The sequence below is a fragment of the Hippocampus guttulatus genome, chromosome 6 (genome assembly GCF_054856545.1).
Source record: "Hippocampus guttulatus isolate MCC_2025c chromosome 6, RoL_Hgut_1.0, whole genome shotgun sequence".
Taxonomy (NCBI): Eukaryota; Metazoa; Chordata; class Actinopteri; order Syngnathiformes; family Syngnathidae; genus Hippocampus; species Hippocampus guttulatus.
The window spans coordinates 10,498,199-10,524,795 of NC_141266.1; the positions used below are offsets into that span (position 1 = coordinate 10,498,199).

Consider the following 26,597-nt stretch of genomic DNA (forward strand, 5'->3'; position numbering starts at 1 on the left):
CTTGCACATTTTCAACTTTTCTCCTGAGACCCAAGATGAACTCTCCAAATAATATGAGTGGAAGAAAGATAAATGCATGCTGGTTTTCACACAAATACGTTTCATGACAAGAAGAAATTCTTTGGTGAAGATTTTTTTTTATTTTTAAGCAAGGCTACAAATGTCAGCAGCTCTGAAAGAATAAATTTGCTATTGTTTAAACATGTGCAATTGCATTACATTTTCTTTTTGTATGAAGAGGATGGATGAAAAAATATGAAGAACTTGAAGGTCCATCCATGTTTTGTCGTCTATTATCCCACTGCTTTAGCTGGAATTTTTGTTTTTACCTGGTTATCATTTCAGCCTCAATACCTGTATTGAGATACACGTATGATATCAAAGTCATACATTTGACATATGTACATGTACTAACCTAGGGGTTTGTGTGTTTTTATTGATTGTTCCATGACTGAATGTTCACACAGTACGCGCACTTAACAAAGGAGAAGGTGAGTCAAATCAAAGGTACAGTGGAAATAAATGATAATTAAACTGCATATTCGACATCATTCACCCAGTCACACTAGCAACCAACAAAGTGTGAGAGAGGGGAGAGTAAAAATGAAGATTCATTTCGAAAATAATAAAATGGTGCTCAATTTACAGAAGCTGGAAATGTAATGTGTGCGGGGCATTGGTGTGTGGGATACAAGTGACGCGATCCAGGCAGCGGCAAGATGGAAAGAGCAGGTTGAATCTCGAGATGAGATGAAGTGGAAACCATTCAGTCAATCAGCGCAAGCTGCAGTGCAATCATCATATCTCATCTGTTTCCAAGAGCAAATCTGACTTTTATTGAGCTGTTGTGCCTTAAACAGATGGACTGCGACAGGGAACTTTAACACCTTCAGTGCCCCTTGTGCCTTGCACGATTATCATTTCTTATTAATTCAGTTCTTTCTACTGACTTTTCGCTTGAGATTCTTGACGGTCAATCCAACATCCTTTTTTGATTTTTGTACTTGACCAATTCAGGGAACAGGCTTTTAAAAACAAATTGTATGTGATGATTTCAAACTCTGAACAAGGATTTTTTTCGGGCGGCGAGGGGGGCATGTTTACTTCATTACTTAAAAAATATGTAGCTGCTGCAAAAATGTCAATTGAAAGTTGAATAGCTATCTTTTTAGTGTCCGCAACCAATCGCAATTGGAGGATAATTTTCTTTTCTGTCTTTTATGAAAATGGTTGCCTGTCGATATGCATGCGGTGAAGCGCCGACTCCCACCCAAAATTTGTGTTTGCTGTGTTTCACCAATGACCAAAATTCCCGAATCAACTCAAATGGGTTGTACCTTTGCCAAAAAACATGTCCATAGTCTACCAAATGTAAAAAAATCCAACAACAATTAGGTCATAATGGCAAATAAAGGGCACTTGTATAATGCTTCATCTTCATCATACAAAGCCATATTTACTTGCTTTCAATGCATTCAGCAGATTCGCTCACTGTTTGAGAGCAGAAACGTATATTTCACGATTTTAAAGCCTCAGTTTAAATACAATGCCACTTTTTGGGGGTCATTTAAATTTGGCAAGGTTGTTCACAATACTCTTCTGAGGTGTGTCACATGTACAAGACATATTGATTTTAATTTCACATGGGCAAATAAAAATTTATATTGTCGTGTTAAACCAGCCTTGTAACCTTTCATCCTTCCAGATTCTCTTCGAAAAGTCAGTGACGAAGTTACGAGGCCCACATACGGCTGTCAGGTGACCATTCACTCCGAACAGGAAAAACATTTGATGAAGATATTCCGCAGGGAGGAGAAGAGAGAGAAGAAGAGGGGAAAAGGAACTGATGATGTGGATTACTCAGATGCTCTCATGAACTTTGACCCAAAAGAGATGAGAGCCCAGCGGTATATCAGATCTCTTTTTCTTGGTCTTTTTTCTTTCCTCTTCTGTCTTTGTCCTTTTCTCCTCATGTGCTCTTGTTAAATCTGACAAGGTACATTATTTTTAGACAACTGACACAGTAGTGCCGTGTAGTAAAAAAAGTAATTTATGGGAGATTGCCTTATTTCTCTACATTTAAAAAGCTATTTATTGTGATAGTTGACTTATGTAGGATGACTAACGGATGGTGTTCAGCTCAGCCAAAAGAATTGCGGCATGAAGAAACACAGTACCTTTTCAAGTAAATGATCCATTGGAAAAACGGGACTGCAGACGTTGCAGAGTTATGGCTTTGCTCCTCTCACCCAGTTCATTCAGAAACAGCGTAACATTTTTTTAAATACAATTGTAAGTAATGATTCAACGTGTTGTTTTTTCATGCAGGGAGCAGGCACTCTTGACTGCACGCCATGAACCTGTACTTACTAGAGAAAGAGTGTATGAGCGGATTAAATACCCAAATGTCTATGACAGCTATGCAGATGCCACAAAGTCACCTGCTTTTGTTGGAGGAACGAGGGTGAGTCTTTTTTTTTGCCTCTTTTTACATCTGCATACACAGTAAGTACACATGAACAGACATACAGATTCTATCATAACACACAGGGTTTGGAAACTTTTAATGTCCTAATTGATCCACACTGATAGTGTCTCTGATTAGATATTAAAATTAATTGAAAGTTGAACATTCATTGAGTATTCAATATATATCGAATATATAATATTCATTGAGTATTCTTTGAATATTCAATGCAATTACTAATTTACATTGCTTATTGAATTCTCTTTCTAAGAATACCTGTTTTGTGAAAATGACCCATTAGTTCCTGAGATATCAGGGTCCAAAGGAAGGTGGCCACACCCCTTTTTACTGAGCTAATTGAAAATCAGTGGGCCAAATCTCCCAACCCCCTTGTCCAATTGACCTAAAATTTGAGATTTAGTGTTTTGCCATCACTATCAACAATTACAGCAAGTTTCATTAAAAATCCGCCAGGTTAAACCTACGGGGTGACTTTGCATGGAATGACGCAATAGCCTTCATATTATTTCCCTCTACAGAGTGATTTTAAAAAAGGATTACATTTGATGGATGACATGTATTTTATTATATATTGTATTTTATTATTATATATTTAATGGCAATATAAACTGACCAGCCACACTTTGATATACAGTGACATAGCTGTGTCAAATATGCTGGCCCTAAAACATTGACTGTCAGGGATGTATTCATTTATCATTATTTATTTTTATGGTTGCGGTTCAACACCAACTGAAAACTACAGTCATGATCAGGAACATATTACTACATGTAACTCTCTGGGACAATTTAATCAAAAATTATATTGTTTATTTCTCCATATCTTTTCTTCTTTAATTTTCATCCAGATGTTGCTTCCTGAGGGAATCCGCAGAGATAATACGAAAATGTATGAAGAGGTGGAGATTCCACCTAATGAACCGATGCCTATTGGCTTTGAAGAGAAACCCATATACATCTCTGAACTGGATGAGGTAAACTCACATGGGCCGTCTTTTTGTGTGTGTGTGTATGTTGGCTGTTCACTCTCTGGAAGTAATCTAGAGTAAAGAAAACTGCTGCAGGAGGAGGGGAAGATCCTCTGGTCATCTTCTCAGGGTGCAGCATCTGCCTTTTTAAAGATGCTCAGCTGATTACTCGGAGGGATAACTAAGCGCTGTGAGTGTTCGGACTTAGGTAACAAAGAACAGCCTTGCTCACCCCAAATTTCAGAGAATACAACTATATCATTCAAGTACCGGTACACGTTACAGTTGGCAACATCGCTGATCACTAAGGGGTGTTCTCCCCTTGACACTTAAGTATATCCAATGGTTCTTGCTCACTTTCAGGACGCAGCGATTCTCCCATCTCGGTTACTGACATGTCCATCATGCATAACCTGGAAGTACGTGCGCAACCATCAAAATACGATGAAGACTGAGGGTGGCCTTAATTTATGGATCATGAAAATTCCATAGAGATCCATTTGAAAATATGGCATACTTTGATTGTGAAATTCATTTGCGTAAATGGCCCGGAGGTTATCACCAGTGACGTGTGCGTGGCTCATCTACAGGCTACTTTGAAATAGTATGTGTTTTTCCATTAACTTTCTAACAAATCCAAGCTGAGCAATTTAATCAGAATTTACAGTGCTCATAACAAACTGCTTAGAAGATGGTTCGAATTCCGAGTTCACCGGGTTGCCAAACAACACGTTGCATGTGTGATGTATCAAAATGCAGTCCCAAAATCTCAAACTTAAGGTTCATTATTACGATGACTCTATTGTCTGTGACTGGCACTTCAACTGCAAGTCTATCAGCATATGGAAATACTCCTTTCAGGTGATGAAAAAAGTCAGCTGGCACTGATCCTTTTTTTTTCACCATTTAATAGGATGTTATGATGACATTCGGCGGTCATTGTAATGTCGTACGGAGACTTATACAGCTGTCGGGCAGTCGGTGAGCATTTATGGGACGGACGCAGACCTGATATAATTTGGATGAAATGTTCTATTTTCAAATGTCTATAGTCAACAAAGTAGTCAGAAAACAAAATAATCTGGTTAGGTACAGATGTCTGGAGAATCTAGTTAAGTACAGTAACAAATTATTTGTACTTAACTTTTATTTTTTCTATTTTGTCCACTATATACATATATATATATATATATATATATATATATACATACGTGTGTGTGTGTGTGTGTGTGTGTGTGTGTGTGTGTGTGTGTGTGTGTGTGTGTTTCACCCCCAGATTGGACAACTGGTATTCAAGGGAATGAAACGTCTAAACAGAATTCAATCATTGGTGTTTGAGACTGCTTACAACACAAATGAAAACCTTCTAATCTGCGCCCCAACTGGTGCTGGCAAAACCAACATCGCCATGCTGACTGTCATTCACGAGATTCGGCAACACCTACAACCTGGTGGTGTCATCAAAAAGGATGAATTCAAGGTACAGTAAAAGCAGGTCTCGAGACTGTGCGCAAAATGGTTGCAAATGAAACTAGTTTTTCAATGTGTGCGAGTAAGAATTTAATCTGCTCCTGATGGCGCGAGTGCATACTTTTTAATGCCCCCACCAACCACGGCACTGTAATAGACATTGTGTCATCTATCGTTTGCGCATTTTGCGTGCGCTGACCGTTTTGCACACAGTGCAAATGTTCCATTCATAAAACATTTCACGATGTCCATATGCTTTCCATGCATGTACATTGGTCCACACGTGCCCATCAGTAAACTCAATACATGCTTTTATAAACCTAAATAGTTACCCTAGGAAAGCAAAAAAAACTAAAACAAAAAATAACATCATCTATGTTTGTTGTTTTTTATAAAGTTGGATGGGAATACTGGTTGATGTAGTCATATAAGTGCTCCTCAAAGCTTGTGTCCCTTGTTGTTTGTACTCATTGCATGGTCGTGGTGCCTGATGCATTCAATCTTTGTGGACTGAAGACCAGTGCGAAAATCACTTCCTCCCCTGACAAACTTTATGATTGATCGAGACACTGAATCTATCGATGAGCTCCGGACCTTACAGAACTGTTAAGGGTCCTTGAGAAATTATTAAAATTAATTTTCGATTCACTTAGTTCTTTGAATGTTACTTTGCACCTTTTACTTGATCTCACTTTTAACTAGAAATAAAATTAATATATTAGTCTAAGAAGCATATTACCATCAGAGGTGAGCCATCTCGCCCCACTCCAGTATCATGCACAACTCAGGCACAGGACCTTTTCTGTTTCTGTGTGTGCAATCCCATGACAATATGATTCGCACGATTATATCAAAACATCCATCATGCCATAAAACCTTACCAGTTTTAAACTCTTATTTTGATGTGAGAGTTTGGATTCGGTGTAATGGTGGGGGATTCTTGCACCTACCGAGCCACTATAAATAATAACTACACTTCTTGTGCATGGCTCTTTCTTAATCAGGAAATAGCTCCTGAGAGAGAACATGAACTAAAGAGGGCAAAAAGCGATGAGGACACAGTTAAAAGTTAAATGACCATCATTTCTATTGTTTACTCTCTTCTTAGTTTTTTACATTATGCACTACTCTCATTTATTGTGCAATAATCTAATAGTAACATGTATTTGTTATATATTGTGATGCATTTTTATGCTTAGCTAAACATTTATGTCTGAATTTTTTTTGGGGGGGAGCGGGTGGTTGGAACGAATTAGGGCATTTATATGGAAAACGTGTCTGCTTACAAAATTTTCTAGTTAAGAAATTTCTTCCAGAACCAATTAATTTCATAAATAGAGGTACCACTCTATATAAACAGCATTTTTGTAGATGTTCAAAGATTCAGGAGATGGCAGTCCATTCAAAAGTTATCAGTATGTGTCTTTTAAATCCAAGGTGTCAAACAAAACATAAACTAAATCTCTGTAAGCATGTTCATGTATTGGCTCATTGGTCACACAACAAGCACTTCAAATATTGCATGTCACTGTTGAGCTTTGCTGATAGATGTGTCTGCAGTTTGTCAGTAAATTAAGATTTGTGCCATTTACCAAGTTTTTCTGTGGAGGTTTATCACCAGCATTTTACGTGCTCCTCTTTCCTGTCCATTAGCCCTCATCAATCTCTACCACTTCCATCATCCCCAAATCCAATTTACCCTGCTGTGGTGTCTACTCTTCTCATTGTGGTGTCTACTCTTCTCATTTTTCTCTGCAGATCGTGTATGTTGCTCCAATGAAGGCTTTGGCAGCCGAGATGACCAACTACTTCAGTAAACGATTGGAGCCACTGGGCATCACTGTCAAAGAACTCACTGGTGACATGCAGCTAACCAAAGGGGAGATTCTACGAACACAGGTGCCCATTACCCACATCCTGTGATGCACATACATACAAATACAATATGTTCCCTAGGACCACCAAATGTCTCAGTGACTTGGCAAAAAGATCTGCAAAAGTAACTACTTTCATCACTGCATTTCGTGTGGTCCTGTCTGAGCCACAGCAACATGCCATTGCATCTGTCTCCATCTATTTATGATTTTCCAATTGACTTTGACTGCTGGATTATTTTCAGTATAGTTTCAAGCAAACTGATCATATTTGGAGGCTAAAAAGCTTGCACAGTACAAGTTACCGGTACTGGTTGAGATTACCAAAAAGAAAATGATCCTTAATTGGGTCCCTTCTTGTTACTATTTATTTTCCATTTATTCTTTTCCTTCATTTGTATTGTGATGTTGATTGATGAAGTCACTCTTGAGGAAGTCAATTAAATTCCTCAAGGATATAAAAAGTCCCCACACCCCATTTTTAATTGTCAGGTTTTTGTCTCTTGACTGTACACCGTGGCCCCAAAATTAACTGCTCTATAAACAGTCTCCAGTGGCAAAGACAAAGACAGTTATCTCATCACAGATTTGCAGTAATCTGTATGTGCTTCTTGGAATTGCACGTAATATAAATCTAGCCATAAGATATAATGTATACCAACTATTGTATAAAGATTAATCATGGTCAACAGACATATTTCTTTTGTAAAATGAGTATCTGTCATGGAAGAGCAAATGCTTTGATATGTCTCTCCAGATGTTAGTGACGACCCCAGAGAAGTGGGATGTTGTGACAAGAAAGAGCGTTGGCGACATTGCTCTCTCCCAGATTGTACGTCTCCTAATTTTGGATGAAGTTCACCTTCTTCATGAAGATCGAGGACCAGTACTGGAGAGCCTTGTGGCCCGGACTATCAGACAGGTAGAAAACCACATTACTATCATCACTAAGCTATTTTCCGTTAAATATTTCAGAATCCTGCTTTTTAATTTTGATAGTCAGAAAATGTGGCAATTAACCCATTATGGTACTCGTCACAGTTATCTCATCATGTCTTATCTTACCTTGCAAGACACATACAGGATGTCGAAATAATTTACTGGAAAATGTTTAGTATTTACTGCCTCTAAATTAGAGATGAAAGTCCTCCGGAATTCTGGGTTTTTCAAATTTTTATGAAAATCTCTCTGGAGAATTGAGGAAGATTTGCCTAAAATTTATCCGTATATTAGTTGAAAACATTGAACGAAGACGCGTTTGATTTCGTTGTTTTGCTTTCACGAGCGTAGCCATGTTGAGATACTAACACTAGTAACAGTAAAGAGATTTTTTCGTCTCTTTATAAACACACTCGCTAAACCCCAGTGGAACGACTAAAAGACACCGTGGACAAGACAGTTGTCGTAAAAAAAAAATTTTGGACAAAAAGGCAAACACACAGATTGGCAGAAAAACGTGTCCGTCCGACTTCGAGTGTCGTCTAGGCTAGCTTAGCTTAGCTGTTGTTGTGTGTGACGTTGGGTGTGTGACGTCGTTGCGTCAGCGCTGATTGGTTGAAATCAAAAGACGCGCTTGCGTACATGTTCGCGCTGAAGCATGCACAACAGAGAGCAGCGGACTATCTACTGCTGAGGCTCGTTTAGCTTGAGTGGCGTCGCCACAACAGTAATACCCTCGCCTCGCATTCTCATGGCCTCGCCATATCTTGGAGATTTCGAAATTTCGGTGAGAGCGTAAGCCACAAAGGTGCACATGTGCACACAAAAGGAAGATTAATCATTGAATGTCGAGTATTTGAATAGCGTTTTGTGTAAACTAATTCATGCGTGATCGGCCAGGTGTGTGCGCGCGCGCGTGTGTGTATACATATAAATATGTGTATATATATATATATATTTATTTATTTTCCGGAATTTTTCAGAAAAGTCCACTTTCATCTCTGAATAATGAAAATAAATCAGCATATATGTATACAGAAATTAATAATCTAATATTTCTTTGATAACTGCGCAAAAAACAATAAGGACGTAGGTGTTTTCATTGCTAATCTACCCCCCCTTTTATAAAAAGTCTGTGCGTGCGTGTGTGTGTGTGTGTGTGTGTGTGTGTGTGTGTGTGTGTGTGTGTGTGTGTGTGTGTGTGTGTGTGTGTGTGTGTGTGTGTGTGTGCGTGTGTTTTTACTGATTTGGCCTCCCAGGTGGAGTCCACCCAGAGTATGATTAGGATTCTGGGATTATCCGCCACTCTTCCCAACTATCTAGATGTGGCCACCTTCTTGCACGTCAACCCGTATATTGGCCTCTTCTTCTTCGACAGTCGTTTCAGACCCGTGCCACTCGGACAGACCTTTGTTGGCATCAAAAGTACTAACAAGGTAAAAGAACAATGATTGCTATTAGTTTGTGTCTGTGTTTATTTTTATATACTTAATCAAGTTAGCATTGATCTGAAACATGGTCGAGCTATACCTCCAGAGGAGAATGTCGTGGCTCACAACAGTATACCTCACATGTCAGAAAGCAGTTTATGTTTTCGCAAGGGACGATACCAACTCGAAATAGTCACTGTTCAGTTTGTATCAAAGTATGGATTTACAGTCCTTTGAAAATTACTCAAAACACAGCTTTTATTCTCGACCTAGTCATCAATCAACACAAGTGAGTCCACCTCACAGCGACTACACAAATGTCCAAATTGTACTCGTCCATGTTGTCCAGTTTCCAAAGGGAGTGAGTCATTCTCTATTGTCAGATTGTCACGATACATATTCGAATACATGCTTCCCTCAATCAACCAGCGCTGGTAGTCAGCCTCAGATCATGACACTACCACCATGCTAAACTCATGGCAAGACTATATAAGACCTATATAGTCCTGGATTGTGGGAAGAGGGCAGTATGGACTGCCTATTCTCCAAAAGGAACTTGAGGTAATAAATTGTTAAATGACACTAACATGCATGTCAGGCTGATTGGACGCTCTAAATTGTCCCTAGGTGTGAGTGTGGGCGTGGATGGTTGTTCGTCTCTGTGTGCCCTGCGATTGGCTGGCAACTGATTCAGGGTGTCCCCCGCCTACTGCCCGGAGATGGCTGGGATAGGCTCCAGCACCCCCCGCGACCCTAGTGAGGATCAAGCGGTTCGGAAAATGGATGGATGGATGGACACTAATTTTGCTAATCAGCTACTAGCTTTGCAGCTAGCACACACAGCATGAGTTGAAATGGTATGTATATGTTCCAATATTTCCCATTTTGTTCAAGTGACTTTTTAGACATGATACACCACATTGTTTCTTGTCATAAGTAGGAGGGCACCGTCTTCCTATTGGTCAATGCCGAAGAACCGATGGACATGTCGCACTATGCGGCAAGACCAACAAAAATTCTGACATGCCAAACTTTCGACATTGTGATTGTGATCATAGTCGTGAAGCGTCCCAGATGCCAGATGACCAATCATTGAGTATTTCACACTACATGGGCTAGAATGTGTCAACCCCTTGAGAGGATACAACTAAACAGTTGCTGATATGTTAGATGTTTTGTGAGCTACTGTGTATCACAAAAATGAATCCACGATTCACATTTACATACGGTATTTTGCTGTGTAATGACGTGTCGTCTCTTCTGACTCCTCAAACTGTCTGAAAAGCTGACATTAATTCGAACATGACATGACTTTATTAATTAAACTAATAACTGATTTTTCTATTCTGCTTAGATCCAGCAAATTCATGACATGGAGGAGGTTTGCTACAACAAAGTTGTTGAGCAAGTCAAAGCTGGTCATCAGGTAATTTCGTCACCCTTTTCCGATAGGTGCATTAAACAACAGAAATGTCCAATTTAGTGCCACATACACATTGACCAGCCACAGTTTGCACAAACTAATAATAGCCAAAAGCAAAGCTGTAGCTCAAACAGGCATTTGTAAATAATTGTGGTTATAGTTTGCAGTTGTATAGGACTTTTTGGCACATAATGAGAGCTATTTTTCATTTCATGTGAGACAGAAATATTTGGAACTGCTATAGTTTTAAAGTTCTGGCCAGTATATGTAAACTAATACCATTTTTAATATACAGTATTCTATTTTAGGGGTGTGCGTATCTATTTGACATGTATTAAAATAACAATGATGATGATAATGATACTACGCCTTTCAGGGAACTAAAGGTCACAGTACAAACATCTCAACTCAACTGTATTTATAGAGCACTTTCGAACAGCCATCGCTGCATACAAAGTGCTGTACATGGAGCAATTTAACATATACAATAAACAGTAAAACAAATCGGTAATAAAGACGGTAGAAAGCACCGAACAGTAAAACCAAGAACAAATCTAAGTCATGCTGAGTCGAATGCCAAAGATTACAAGTGAGTTTTGAGGAGGGTTTTGAAGATGGGCAGCGAGGAGGCTTGCCGAATATTCAGTGGGAGGTCATTCCAGAGAGAGGGACCAGCAACAGAAAAGGCTCGATCCCCTCTGAGCCTCAGTTTAGTTCTTGGTACTTCTAATAAGGTCTGGTCCGCAGACTTGAGGCGGCGGGCAGGTGTGTAGGGGCGGATGAGCTCAGAGAGGTAAGGTGGCGCGAGGTCATTTAGAGATTTGAAAACAAATAAGAGGATCTTGAAAATAACTCTAAAATGTATGGGGAGCCAGTGAAGGGATGCCAGAGTAGGAGTTATGTGCTCCCTCTTACGAGTACCAGTCAAGAGGCGGGCAGCGGCATTCTGGACCAGCTGAATGCGCTTAATGGAGGACTGGCTGACTCCAAAGTAAAGGGCATTGCAGTAATCGAGCCGGGATGTGACAAAGGCATGAATTACTGTCTCAAAGTGTTCATGAGAGAGGAGAGGTTTTACTTTGGCCAGCTGTCTAAGGTGAAAAAAGCTGGATTTAACAACGGCACCAATTTGCCGGTCAAGTTTGAAATCACTGTCCAGTTTAAGGCCCAAGTTTGAGACTGTTGACTTAAGATAAGGATACAGGGGGCCCAAGTCTACAGGATGGGATGTACAAGGGCCACTGGGACCAAACAGTATCACCTCTGTCTTCTTTTCATTGAAATTTTGTGCCATCCAGGTTTTCATAAAACATCATAAAAAGAACAAGCAGTACAATAAAAATAACAGAAAACCTCAACTAAAGTGGCACATGAAATAGGCAATGTTAAAGTGAAAAGCAGTCCATATTAGATGCGCTTTGAATTTGTTAATGGATAATTTTTTTCTTGTCTCTTTCTTTTTGTACAACCAAGTTCATGTGGGTGGGTTTCAGAAAAGTGCTAAACAATTTTCCATCTCACTGTAACCACGGTACAGCGACAGAACTCATGTTGCATCACCTAGAGGCGAGGGGTTGTGTGATCTTGCCGTTGCCTGGATTTTCAAATTAGGTGCAGCACCACAGCGACGTCCTACAGTGTTTCCAATCAAGAGATGGTGGCCGACTGATTAGGGAGGGATAATGGCAAGGTATTTGTGTGGTATGTAGGTGACAGTGAAAAAGGAAGGGCGAAACTTGAAGAAGCCTAAAGTACACCTCAATGTGATCTCCAAATAGCTCGAGCTCACGAAGCAGTCTGAACTGGCTGAGGTCTTGCCGAGCTTCTGTATATGTATAGTCAGATGAACCAATTACCTTTTTCTTGCTGCTGCTTGTCGTCTCCTCACTCACAGCAAAAGCCACACATTTAGTTAGAAATGTGATAAAATCATATTGCTTAGCTGCAGCTTACTCTATGTCCAAACAAGGGGGAAAATTCTGCCATTCTGTTTGGTCGCTTAGCAACCACTGACAAATGTGGCTTGCTCAAGGTAGGCCACCGCCGCCATCCTCCCGGCTCCCTATCCTGCATTGGATGCTGCCAAAACCAAGTGCCCCATAAGACATCCATCCATCCATCCATTTTCTGATTCGCTGGGGGGTGCCGCAGCCTATCCCAGCCGTCTTGGGGCTGTAGGCGAGGGACACTCTGCCAATCGCAGCCCTAAAGACATTCTGCAATGATTAGCTAGCATAAAGATGTTTTTTTTTCTTCATAATTTAGTTCTATATTCGACAGCGGTGGTTGGCAACAAGCGGCCAGCGGGCCAAATTTGCCCCGCTGCCATTTATATCTCCCCCGCCAGATCACATAGATGAAAGGGGGAAAAAAAAAATTGATGTCAAAATATTCATGGTAATAAAAAAGCCTTCTTCGTATTCTTGGTTCGGTAAAAAAATAACCATTCTGCTTAAAACGTAATTTGTTCAGCGTTTTTCCTGGAAGCGCTCCACTTCCGTTTTTTGAGTTATGGGTCCAGTTGAGTGCCTGGAGAGTGAATACGATTGTATTGTGACCACATCATACAGCGCATTTGACAATAAAGTTGTACTTGACTTGACTTGATCAAAACAAGGACATTAACGATTGGCTGACTGCCCGACGAGATGTTACTTCTTCGAGAAATGTACACAAGTCAAGAGGCAGCTGTGCCCACTAATTGTTCTATGTAAGGGGCGTACATAAACCACATGACCACCCCCCCCAACAAAAACTAAAAGTCAAACTGACGGGAATTGGAAGGACATATTGATTATGGAGATTTAGAATGCACTTCATGGCCGTGTGTCCCTCCTGGGGCTACCCCCTGTCTGAGCGTGCCTTCGCAATTGATTCGGCGGCAGGGGTCCTTCACACCAGCATATCTGGCCAAACCATACTGTCGTCTGGCCGGGAACGGGGATCCGTTAGACCTCTGCTTCGCACAAATTCCTCTCTTGCCTCTGACCACACATCAAATGCGACAGCCCTACAAATTTAACCATATCACCAAGCACAGAAAAAGAAAATAACTAGGTTAGTTGATTATTTTTCTTTATTGTTATTTGGCTGTTTCTATGAAGAAACTGTTCCTGTAATTTTGGGACTTAATCACTGTTAAAAGGCAGTATCACATTTCTAATGTTATAAATATAGGACAAATACTGTCAAATTAATGACCAGATAATTTCTCAGTGGACCGTTTTGTCATTGTGAGCAAATCAAATCATTGCTGGAACGGGAACAGAAGTGCACGCACGATAATGTATATTTGAAGATGTATTATTGACAAAAATCTAGGGCAAAACGCATAACATACCTCGAACCTTCAGTGAAGCTTTCTGCAGTACATTTTTCACGATCTCGCGATAATTATCGTACCGTGACTTCAATAGCATGATAACACCATGAGCTTTTGATACGTTACATCCCTATGGATAATACCGGTAATTCAATATTGTTCGTAGGAAAAGCAGGGTTTGTCTGAAGAAATTGTAATTTTGCCCCGTGATGGAATTGTTAGGAAAAAAATGTGGCCCCTAGGCCAATCTAAGTTGCTGACCACTGTTCTACGGTATTTCTTCAACCACACACACCCAATAAAAACAATGTAAATATAACATCACTTTGGGCCTGGGATGAATTAATTGCATTTCCATTCATTTCAATAGGAAGGAAACATTACAGTGATATGCGAAAGTGTCGGGTGACAAACAAGTTCAGATTCCACAATATATCAAATTATATATGACATTAAATAATATAGATAGATGGGGAGACAGACAGATTTCTGTGTTAAATATGTCATTTGATGTCTCAGGTAATGGTGTTCGTCCATGCTCGTAACGCAACAGTGAGGACAGCCATGGGGCTAATCGAGATGGCTAAGAACCATGGAGAAACGTGCGTCTTTCAACCAGACCAAGGTCCTGACTACGGCCAGTGTGAAAAACAGGTACAAAGCCAATCAGCCTCACTTGCAGTGTTTGTATCGATACTTAAAACGTGTGTAGCTGTGGCTGTGTATGCGCGCATGCCAATGTTCTTAGTGTGCCTGTGTGAAGGCAATGAAGAAAGCGTGATTGGGATCAGGTAATTAATAGTCTATGCACTGTGAGTATACAGAGGTGCAGCTCTACTCTCTTAACAGAGGATGGTCAGTGGAGCTCTAATTCCCATATTTAAATCACTTGCAGCAGAAGCCAGTGTGATAAATTTAGTAACCATTTTCCTTCATTCCCTGGGGATGAGCCGCGATTGATGTGTCGCTAATCTCCCCTCTATTTAAAAGGGATATGTATACAAATCAGATCACTTTTCCTGCTTTCCAGGGCTGGAAATAGAGACGGGCGATTATGTCGGGCGACTAAAAATGGTGCCTCATCGCCTGATTAGTCTTTGAAGCAGATTTTCAAAGGCAATTGTCGCAACTGTTCCTGTAATTTTTGCTCATAGAATTCAGTTTGGTTCATAGGCTCTACATTTACATTAGCTCAGAACAATCTCAATGCAATGAGTATTATCCACTCCATTAGTTTTTCTTTTGAGTGTTTGTCTGTCGGGCATGCGCTTGTGAACTAAGGGGCATCAGGGCGATTCCACTTTAAGCCCACAGAGAGATAATGCACCGCTTATTTGCTCTCTGGAAATTGCCCTCTATTAATATTTAAAGGTGTGCTAATCCCCAATGTGCATATGAGAATTAAAGCACCTCTTAGGTCAGACATATAAATTAGCTTTTATTTTTTCAGCTTTAAAATACACAAGTCTAAACAGCTTTTCTATTTTTTTCTCTTTCATTGTTATTTAATTGGTTTTATTACAAGGGTTTGAAATGCTGCCAATCAAGTTTATATTGCAGCGACTACAAAAATCAGTTATTGCTGAATATAGTTTTTGGTGAACTTGTGATTACTGTCTTTTTGTGAAAACATTGTGGTAATCCCACCCAATTGTGGCATTTCCTGCCCAGGCAATGTCTACTTCAGGCTTCATGTGGTGCATTATAGAGAAATAACATAGCTGCAAGATGACGGGCGCAACAAAAGATTGGGAAAGTTGAGGTCTGCTCAAAGAATACCTGTTTGGAACATCTCATTGGTGAATGGGAAAGTGGTGAGTGTCATGATTGGGTATAGAATCTCCGAAAGGTTCAGTTGCAACATCGACCCCTTCCTCGACTGTTGAGCAACTGAAGTTGTCCATCAGGCAAGAATGGGAAATAATTCCATCCACAAAGCTTCAACACTGTCCAGGGCTCCAAACACATTGATGTAACACAGTGGTAAACATACTCCTGTCCCAACTTTTTTGGCATGTTTTGCTGGCATCAAATTCAAAATGAGTGAATATTTGAGGGGGGCGGGGCAATGGGTAGTTATCTGAACATTAATCTTTTTGTCTTTGTAGTGTTTTCAGTTGAATATTGGTTGAAGATGATTTGCTAATTATTGTATGATTGATTTTATTTCCATATTGCACAACATCCCAACTTCATTGGAATTGGCGCTTGTAGAATATTTTGCTTCTGGTATGCTTGAAAATGGAGCTTTCGTTGTTTGGAATTTTTCCACATCAAAAGCTGCCAGATGTGTATATAGTTGCCCAATTAAAAAAAAATCCAATTTTTTTTTGACAATTACAAATTCAATGACTATAACATGAAGTGTGATACAAAGCAATTCATTGCTTCACCGCCTTTATGTTTATATGTTATTTACTGTTCATTCCAAATTGCTGAATACAGTTGTCTCTGTTGCATTGAAGTGATTAGAGATTCCGCAGTGACTCGATACAGGCTCCCTGTCCGAATGAGCCTGCTTGACTCTTCTTCTTTGCTCACAATCAAGCGCCTGCCTTCACCTCTATTCTTTACTTCTTTGTCTACCTTGATGTTTACCATCCAGTCCCCAGAAACTAAGCACCCAAGAATACTGCGGACTTGAAGAGACACCTTGTGGTCGCATGTACTTAATACAATGCATTGCTCTGTTTGGTAACCCTGTTTTAATTTTGTAGTCTCGATAAGGAAAGGAAGGGATAACATAGTAAGCTTCCAAGGATCTACTGTACATTGTGAATGTCTTCAAAGCAGTATGCACGTTACTCAAATAGTAGTTTCAAATCAGTAATGATAAAGGCGTCAGTGTGTCATATATCATTTAAGTGCATTCTCTTTCATTCTGAGGCAAGTCTGCGTTTTCAAAAAAGTGTTGTGTGTGTGTGTTCTTCAGATGGTCAGCTTTAACTTTCGTTCCAATGGAGGCAGACTACATGTGATTATGTAGCCCGCGGAGATTTCACATCACGAACACACACAACCTCATTAATATGTGTTTGCTTTCCTTTGCTGCTATTTTTAAGAAACTAGTCCACCACCTGTCCACCCATCGCGTCAGATCCATGACAGCCTGTCACCATGCTCAAAACAGCTCTGTGGTACATTGATCAACAGTGATGAGCCGCAATGCAAGGAAAAATGAATCATTCAGTTGAATTGCATGCCCATATAAATGAAAGGTAAATATGTACATGGATACAAATAATATACCTCGTAAATTAAAATCCCACCTACTACAAACATCATGATAGAATCGTTTTGGAGTGTTGACGAATATCTTTGCATCCAGTTCAACTATGCTAGTAATACACAGTAAATATGAGCGATAAAGAAGTAAATTTGACCGCAAATCGTGAATTTATGTGATTAACTCTTCCCAAAAAGTGATTGATTGCCAATATTCATAGTTCAGATAATTGAATATACCACAAACTATGATCCCAAAAAACCTTAATAGCAAATGCTTCCAAATATTTTCAAACATTGTTGTACCCTTAAAAATATAGTAAGCACAGCGAAGCACGCCCCTTTAGACTTTTAACAGTGACCTACGTGTGTGTGTGTGCGTGTGCGTGCGTGCGTGCGTGTGGAGAGAGAGAGAGAGAAAGATTAGTGTCTAGTGTCTGCAGATTGGAACTCAATTAGATGATTATAATTGTTAATATATATCAATATTGACTGACATAAAATACTGACCGTTTAAATTGCAGCTTTTGCATTGAAGTAAATCACAATTTTATTGCAAATGCAATTCATCATTCAGACCCATATTTCACAAGCATGTCACTGACGCCGGTGACCTGTTATTAATTAAAACATTTTCTTAAAAAAAAAAAGGCAGCTTCTTACCTATGCAATTTAATTAATCACAAATGTTCAAATTGTTTTTATTTCTATAGTTCTCACCAAACAGGTAAATAAGCCTCCGACGTACACTAAGATTCTCTGCACATTCGCAAGTAGGATCAACAATGAGTAGAGCTGGCAGCTAGTTATCTGTGGACGGAGCAAGCTCAGCAGTAGCAGCATCAGCTTGTGGAAGAACCTAATGGGGCCTGATCAGGAGCTTAGATCACAGCCATCTCAGACGTAGCCATGGCACAGCACACATCAGCGCTGACTCACCTCAGATTAGGGCTGAGAATCAAGTTTGCAACACTCAGACACATCAAAGCAAAGCTTCTGCTGCAGCATTTCAATTCCCTTCCCTTTCCCGCATCTCACGTGGCTTTGTTGCACAAACTTGACTGAAGACACCCACCACCAGGCTGCATTTTGCTTTTTGTTTTCACATAAATAGCCTTTGGTGGATATTGTTGTTTTGAGTAAAAAATATTCTGTCATCCACATCCACTGCCTTTTTTCCTCACATTTGGCATCTTTCACCACATCTTGCTGTATGTTTCACATACAGTACATTTGACAATAAAGTTTATCCAATCCAATTTTTCACTTGTCACTCATGGAAATTTAGGCTCCTTGTGAGGAATTATGGCAGGCACCGAATTTAGTTTTAAACGTCATTTATTGTCAGATACACCAGGGACGAGAGCAGAGCCGCGGGTCTTCGGGCAGGCAGACTCTTCCAGCCGCATCCTCCTGTAACCGGTAGTGTCCGACTGCCTTGTGTTTAAGAATATTGACAACGCACAGCAGGATTTCTTGTATTGGCTGTGTTTAATCGTCTCACTCTCAAAGCTTGACAGCATTGTATTAAAATACTTAAACTTGTAAATCAAAACTTTTTTTTTTCCAGCTCTAAAGCCCCCCATGGACATCAAGAGAAAATGGGGAAAGTCAAAGGTGGGGGTTGTACTTAAAAGAGGCAGTGCCACTTTAATTTTTGAAGTCTGGGAACATAAACACATTTTTGTTTCACCTGTTGGTAGTGGAGGATATAGTCAAAGAACACATCAGTATTTATCATTTCTCATATTTTGTGTAATTATAATCGAGTACAGTAAGTTTTTTACTGGACCTGTTACACCGTCACTGTTTTCTGAACTTCCTTTCTTTAGGAAAGCTTTGGAGGCTTTCGTTATCTCGCTTTCTTAATTCCCCTTTGGTTATTATCCAAAAGCAGTGTGGCATTTTGACTCCTTTTCACTGATGCTCGTAGTAGATCGCAATTGTTTTGCTTTGTTCAGCAGGTGGCAGCGAGTTGGGCAGCAACAGTACCACGTCATCGTCCCAGAATGCATTGCACATGTGAAAACATGATAGTCGGGGTTCCTTTTCAAGGTCCAAATTTGGCACCCTTTTTTTCTGACAATGTACGTAGCTCAACATTAACGAGTATGCGTACACCGCCTATGTCATCCAAGAATTTTCCGAATTCTGATGATCAAACTTAGCTGTGGTTGAATTCTTGTCAGGGGTGACAGTGGCCCAGCGCAATGGTCACCCTATTAGGCAGTGGTTGCTAAGCTACTGAACAAGGAGCTTATCTGGTGCCTTTTTTCCACTGATTCCAACATAAAAATTAAATTAGTCGCAACGGAAAGCCTGCCGGTGCTCATAATGAGCAGTTGGAGGAGAATACAGTTGAGTTGAAAACAAGCACAAAAGAAAATTACAGTCAGCCACAATTATTATTATTCTATCATCAAGGAGAGGAAAAAAAATCACTCAAATATGGAATCACGAAACTGGAAGCAAACAAACGCAAAACACTACAACACTGCACTTCTAGTACCGGCACTTTGTTTTACCACGTCAGGCTATTATAACAATTTCCACCACCAATTTTTGATTGGATTGAGATCTCGACTATTTGCAAGCCATGACATTGACACTATGAGACTTTCTTCAAGGAAGTTGCTTACGATTTTATTCTCACTAGCAAAAACAAACCCCTTAAAATTAAAATGCGTCTTGAAAAATGATGTCATCTGCAAACCTTCTTTCAATAGATGGAATCAGAAAAAGCAAAATCTCATATGAATTTATGCATTTAGCTGACATGCAGCCTCATATCCTCAATGACTGAAAATTTGCACTTTCTTCAGGCAGTCATCTTCATAAATCGCACGAGAACGGCACCAAACAAGTTTCAGCATTATCACCTTGCCAAATGCAGATTTGCAATTTGTCAACGAGTATCACTTTAATCCTGTCGTCCACAATCTATGATTGCTTTTCTTGAGCCTACTGTAGTCTTGTTTTGTTCTGTTTAGATGTTAAGGATGGCTTTCATTTGGCTTTTTGATACGCGAGTCCCATTTTCTTTCGACGGTTTTTTATAGCTCAGTCACAGACGTTGCGGCCATTTGTGCCTCATTTGTTTTGTTGTGGATTTCCTATTTCCAAGATATATTGCTTAAAGTTTTCCATGTTTATGATTTGAAATCTTCCTTGGCCTAGCCCGATGCTTCCCTTTTACAATCTTCCCATTTTGTTTGTTGTTTAACTTTTGTTAATGGTAGATGGATCCTCTGCCATAGTTTCAGCAAAGCTCCCTAAGATCCAACTTACAACGTACTCTTACACCATTTTTTTTAGACTAAATAATGGTTGATTTCATGTAATACCGATTTCTTGAAACCATGTCATTTTATGTTGATTATTGTTTTTGTTGATTTTACATTAATGTCGCTGTAGTTGCATTTAAAAAGAAATAATAACAATGAAGTTGTGTTCATGCTAATATTGGTTTGGTGTTTTTCCAAAACAAAAAGAGTATAGGAAAGAATGCTGTTGAAATGCCGGATTGAAAAGCAGTATGGTTACAAGTACTAATATCTCTAAAATCTCAAGAATGCCCATTCCTAGAAACAATTTGAGAGCCAGCAATTTTGGAGGTTATTCCAAAGTGTTCTGCGTATAATCCAGACATGTTTTCTTTGGAATTTACTGTATGCCGTGAAGGTGAAAAAGTAATATTGTACATGTATCTCCTTGTCTTTAATCAGACCTTGTGCAGTGTTTCTGAAATCCGCTCGCAGGGCTAAGACTGCCAGCATAATGGTTGCAAATGCGTGCTGTGATTCAGCATGAGCAAGTCAAAAATTCATCTGGTTGCGTGGGTGTGAGTGCATACATTTTCATCCATCCATCCATTTTCCGAACCGCTTGATCCTCACTAGGGTCGCGGGGGGTGCTGGAGCCTATCCCAGCCATCTCCGGGCAGTAGGCGGGGGACACCCTGAATCAGTTGCCAGCCAATCGCATTTTCATTTATAATCTAAATGGCAACTTCCTCCTACCCCCAGTAAAATAATTTGTCTCTTTGTTCTTTATTTATCTTTTTAAGGAAATTTATTTACTAATACATTTCAATTTTTTGAAAGCCACATTGCAAACACACATCAAGTCCAGACCTTTGTTTTAACACAAACTCTCAGCTCAAGTGCTGACAGTTACGGCCTGTCCTTGATTGTGCAGAGGCCTGGTGTGCTTTAACCTCCATTTAGATGCCCGCGGAATGAGATAAAGCCCCTATAATGAGAACTCCCATCGAGCACAACCAGGTCATAACCCACCTGTCAATCATAGATGCATTCCAAACTCTGTGTGCGTGTGTTTGTGTGTGAGTAACTTGTCAGCAGAAAATTCAATGTAAATTGGAAATGTCCTTACTTTTTTTTAATCCATCTCTTCTGTATTATTTGCACACTATTATTTTAAATGTCTATTTTTTTCTCTCCCTTCACACGAACAAGAGATGCATTTATTTGTTTATTTATTTAATTTTTAAGCAGTCTCTTTTGCCTGAAATTATAGATCCAGCGCTCCAGAAACAAGCAAATGAAGGAGATGTTTCCAGAAGGTTTTGGGATCCACCATGCCGGCATGTTGCGGTCTGACCGCAACCTAATGGAGAGTATGTTTTCCAGAGGGTACCTCAAGGTGCTTGTCTGTACCGCCACCTTGGCCTGGGGAGTGAACCTGCCAGCCCATGCTGTTATAATTAAGGTTCTTTATTTTAAAATTTTCTGTCTTAATTTTTACTTACAGCGCGATTTAACAAACATTGGATATCAAAAGTCTACACACCCCTAATTGAAGTTTCAAGTTCTTGCACCATTTATGTGACCGATAAACTGTACAAGTGAAAAAAGGGACATTTTTTTTCGAGAGGCGAAATAAAAATACACAGCGGAGATAATCTGATTGTACAAGTGAGCATGCCAACTGGGGATGTGGCTGTCAGAATAAATCAGTCCCATTCAAACAAATGTTGAATTGGATTGAACACACACCTGCCAATACTTAAAGTGACTCCGATTAAACACAATTAAAATGTAGGTGTTGCCCTTGGCGTTTCCTGATATTTTTGTAGTCACATTTTACAGCACAAGCCCTGGTCCCAGAGGGCTTCTGCAGTCGTGCACGGTCTTGGCATCATCATGTTTTGGGGGATTTTTTTTTTCTTTTTTCAGGTGGGACCCTGGACATGGTGGAGGAAACTATGCACAATTGCAAATACGAGTCAGTGTTGGCACATAACATTCATTTGTGCAACTGCACAATCTGTTCTTTTTAGTTTGCTTCTGTAGAAGATTTTTTTTCTTTAAGGTGTACAGGTTATAGGTCACATTAATGGTGGAAAAAAATTTAATATAGTTGATCTTTTTCTGATTTTTCAACCTCACATAAACCTGACGTTTAAAAATGTATATGTACCGCCTATCCTCACAAGGGTCGCAGGTGAGCTGGAGCCTGTCCTAGCTGACTGGTGAAAGGCGGCTACACCCCAGACCGGTTCTCGACCAATCGCATGGCACATGTTGACAAACAACCATTCACACGCATATTCACAAAAAACACAATTTACAGTCTCCAAATAACATAAGCATCTTTTAAGAATGGGAAAGGAAATTGGAGTACATGGATCTTCATTGAGATTCAAACCCCCAAAATTAGTGCAGTCCTTTGAGGCGGCTGTGCTAACCACTGGTACACTGTGACACTTTTGATATCCACTCTGCAATACCTTTTTTTTGTATGGACACACTGTATTTTGGCTTTGCTCAAATATTTTTAGTTGTATTTGTTCTTGTCTCTTGTGGTTCCAGGGGACACAAATTTACGATGCCAAGCGTGGTGCCCTGGTGGATCTCGGCATCCTGGACGTGATGCAGATCTTTGGTCGTGCAGGACGGCCACAGTTTGACAAGTATGGTGAAGGCACCATCATTACCACCCATGACAAGCTCAGCCATTACCTGACCCTTCTTACTCAGCAGAATCCCATTGAAAGTCAGTTTCTTGACAGCCTGGCTGACAACCTCAATGCTGAGGTTAGTCTTTAAGTGTTCTTTTGAACTGTTTTTTAAAAGCTACATTATTATGAGAAACAGTTCAAAGCACGCAAAAGTTGTGTTTTGTTCCAGTGTCCATCGGGTTGTGACAGAGACCGGTAGTTAGCGTGAACTTTTGTCTCTTGCCGTTGCAGATAGCTTTGGGTACAGTCACAAATGTGGATGAGGCGGTGAAGTGGCTCAGTTACACTTACCTCTATGTGCGCATGAGGGCAAATCCACTTGCATATGGCATCAACTACAAGGCCTTGCAGGTTTGTGAACTCCCTTGATTTCAGCATTGTTCCCTGTCACAAGAATACCATATACTGGAGTCAATTTATTACTTTGTAAAAAAAAATAAATGTGATATTTTGCAGATGAAATCCTAACTTCTTTTTTTTTTTCAGAATACATACCATGTGTGTTTTATGTAGTATTATGAATACTTCAGTGTGATTTTGGGAGTTGGAAATGAAGCCTTTGGATGTTTCAGATGGATCCGTCCTTAGAGCTGTACAGAAAGGAGCTCGCGGTAGAGTCAGGTAGGAAGCTGGACAAAGCCAGGATGATCCGCTTTGAAGAGCGCACTGGCTACTTTGCCTCCACTGACCTGGGAAGGACATCCAGCCACTTCTACATCAGATACAACACTATAGAGGTAGACAAATACAGCTGAAAAGCAGCTACAATTCATCTCTTCACAAGGATATTCAATTCATTGACCAGTTATTTTGTATATTTCTCTCCCTTATGAAGACATTCAATGAACTTTTCAACTCTCAACGAACAGAAGCTGACATCCTCAGTATTGTCTCTAAGGCTGAGGAATTCGAACAGCTAAAGGTAAGATTGCCAAGGCTACAACATGGTTGAGAAATTAATTTAGTCAGTCAAAGGGTAGTCACACTGTAGACAAAACAAAGAAAACACCAAAATAACGTATTATACAAATACAAATGTTTTGTGTTCAATATCAGTTCCTGAAAACACGACAAACGCTAATACAAACAGACAACATACACATGATTCTTTCGGGCCATGCATGAGTATTCTCATGAACATGCCAAGGTTGACAGCCCAATTGTGTGTAGTCTTCACCTTGGCTAGAGTTTTCCAATAAATTAAAAAACAAAATCATTAATATGACATTAATCCTGAGGGAAATGAAATGCTCTTTGCTGCTTACATGCATACAAAGAACATATCACACATACAAACTACAACGGAAACAAACAAAAATAAGGAAAGTACAAATGAAATAGGCTAATTAACATGTAGGTGTGAATGATATGGAAAATAATCACACAGTGGCTGTAAGCGTGGGGTGGGGGGTTCTCTTCTTTTACTGAAAAGGTACAGTTTCTTAGTGACATCTTAGGCATCTTATATCATGAACAAAGGAAGCATTTACCCTGGAGACAAGCAGCAGTCTCCTTTGAGGTCCATCGGATCTTGCACCAGTCATAATCACAAGGAAAGTCTCAAATCCACGTCATTTCCGCTGGAACGGTGTCCTTCTGCAAATGTGGCCTTCAGAATTTTGGCATCATCTTCCATACATGTGGCACTCAAATGACTCACCTCCTTTAATCTCCACTCCTGCAAACAAACATATTCCACCCCAAAAACGGATGCTCTGACCCCCTAATGTCTTTCTTACAATCCCTTTACCATTTTCCCAAACATTGGAATGGTCATTGATCGATAAGCTATGCCTCCTAATCGAATTCCTCTTGCATGTGGGGCGAAGTTTACAAGTCATATTTCACATTCGTAAAATCAAGAGAAAACAAAAATCGCTCCTCGAATCCCCCTGTTGGCAGGATTGATCCTGGCTGGCTACATCAAAACACAAGGACCACCTGAAGTTCCCAGGGAAGGATGGGGGGGGGGAAAAATCCCTCAGACGGCATAGATTAGGCCTGGGCAATCGTTGACCTTGGAATTGTGTAGGGGGGGGGGGGGGGGGGTCCAGCTACTCACTGTACGGTTCACACTCCATCGACTCACCTACAGTCGTATTTGTCATCTTAACATGGGGGATGATATGATCTCCCCACCTCAAGAAGTGTCCAAATTGTGGTTCTAATTTCTCACGGTCTGGAATCATGCTGGCAGGTTCGTGATGAAGAGATGGAGGAGCTGGAGCAGATGCTGTGCAACTACTGTGAGCTGCCCGCAGCAGGCGGAGTGGAAAATGGCTACGGCAAGGTTAACATTCTCTTGCAGACATACATAAGTCGTGGAGATGTAGACAGCTTCTCCCTCATCTCAGACCTTTCATATGTTGCACAGGTGAGAAACAAACTATTGAAAGATGTGAATATTATTAAAGCGATGTACTGTATGATAATTTCCTGCTTTTGCCACTTTTCAGAATGCTGCTCGAATTGTCAGAGCATTGTTTGAAATTGCTCTAAGAAAGCGTTGGCCGGCCATGACCTATCGACTGCTCACACTCTGCAAAGTCATTGACAAGCGGCTTTGGGGCTTTGCCCATCCTCTTCGCCAGTTCTCCAATTTAAGTCACATTGTACTGAATCGATTGGAGGAGAAGAAGCTTACTGTTGATAAACTGAAGGAAATGAGGAAGGATGAAATTGGTATGACTCCTTTCAAACTTAACAGTTTTGGGGGTTTTTTTCCTTGGCAACAGTTGAATTTTCGAGAATGCGCCTTATGTTCATCTATTCCTGCCCACTTTAATTACTTAGAAAACCATAGCGTTTTCTTCGTAATTATAAATTTCACCTCAGACGCTGTCCTTAGCAGCGGTTTACTTTTAAACCATAAATAAATGTGATGAAACGAACATATACCCGTTTTTTAAAAATATTTTATGTCCTAGATTGAGAGTTTGAGTTCTTCCAAAAGGAATGGCTTAAACAAGATATAAAGTATTCAATTAGATGTTATACTGCACATAAGAAAAATACATGTAAAAAAGTTGCTACAGAAACGTAATATTTTCATGAAGGTTGCTCAGGCCCGTGTACCAGCACCAGTGCCGGTTCCGGCAGGATCACCACATCATGACTCGAACTGTCACTCAATTAGCCTTAATGTCACACCATGATTACATTTTTGGATAATTCTGTTAAAATCATATTCTACAAATGCAGTGTTAGTCATAGTACCATGTTTTTACTTGTACTGGCACATAAAATGTGTTTGTTTTAAAAATGTTTGGCTTTAGGTTTTGGTGGTTTTAAGTCTTCTCTGAATCAAGCAAAGATGGAGACAATTAAGTTAGCATGTTTGCAGTTTTTGTGAATATACTTAAAATCAAATCGATTAAAGGAGTTGCTGACAGAAATAGTGAAATCAAAACGGGCCTGCAATACATGCTTGGAAAGTAGCATTTCTTCAATTAGCAGTTTCTAAACATGATGTGGCCTG

General features: G+C 40.0%; 1 protein-coding gene across 2 annotated transcripts in view; it reads left to right on the plus strand.

Moving 5' to 3' along the window:
• Positions 1-26,597, plus strand: part of ascc3 (activating signal cointegrator 1 complex subunit 3) — a 57,782-nt gene that overhangs the window by 5,397 nt on the left and 25,788 nt on the right. For both annotated transcript variants that reach the window (XM_086113238.1, XM_086113239.1), the window contains exons 6-21: positions 1,706-1,907; positions 2,329-2,464; positions 3,337-3,462; positions 4,733-4,936; positions 6,685-6,825; positions 7,558-7,722; positions 8,999-9,175; positions 10,524-10,595; positions 14,434-14,568; positions 21,676-21,867; positions 22,971-23,195; positions 23,351-23,470; positions 23,692-23,856; positions 23,955-24,041; positions 25,317-25,493; positions 25,576-25,801. In XM_086113238.1, the coding sequence (XP_085969364.1) occupies positions 1,706-1,907; positions 2,329-2,464; positions 3,337-3,462; positions 4,733-4,936; positions 6,685-6,825; positions 7,558-7,722; positions 8,999-9,175; positions 10,524-10,595; positions 14,434-14,568; positions 21,676-21,867; positions 22,971-23,195; positions 23,351-23,470; positions 23,692-23,856; positions 23,955-24,041; positions 25,317-25,493; positions 25,576-25,801 (2,550 nt within the window). The remainder of the gene's footprint in view (positions 1-1,705; positions 1,908-2,328; positions 2,465-3,336; positions 3,463-4,732; positions 4,937-6,684; positions 6,826-7,557; positions 7,723-8,998; positions 9,176-10,523; positions 10,596-14,433; positions 14,569-21,675; positions 21,868-22,970; positions 23,196-23,350; positions 23,471-23,691; positions 23,857-23,954; positions 24,042-25,316; positions 25,494-25,575; positions 25,802-26,597) is intronic.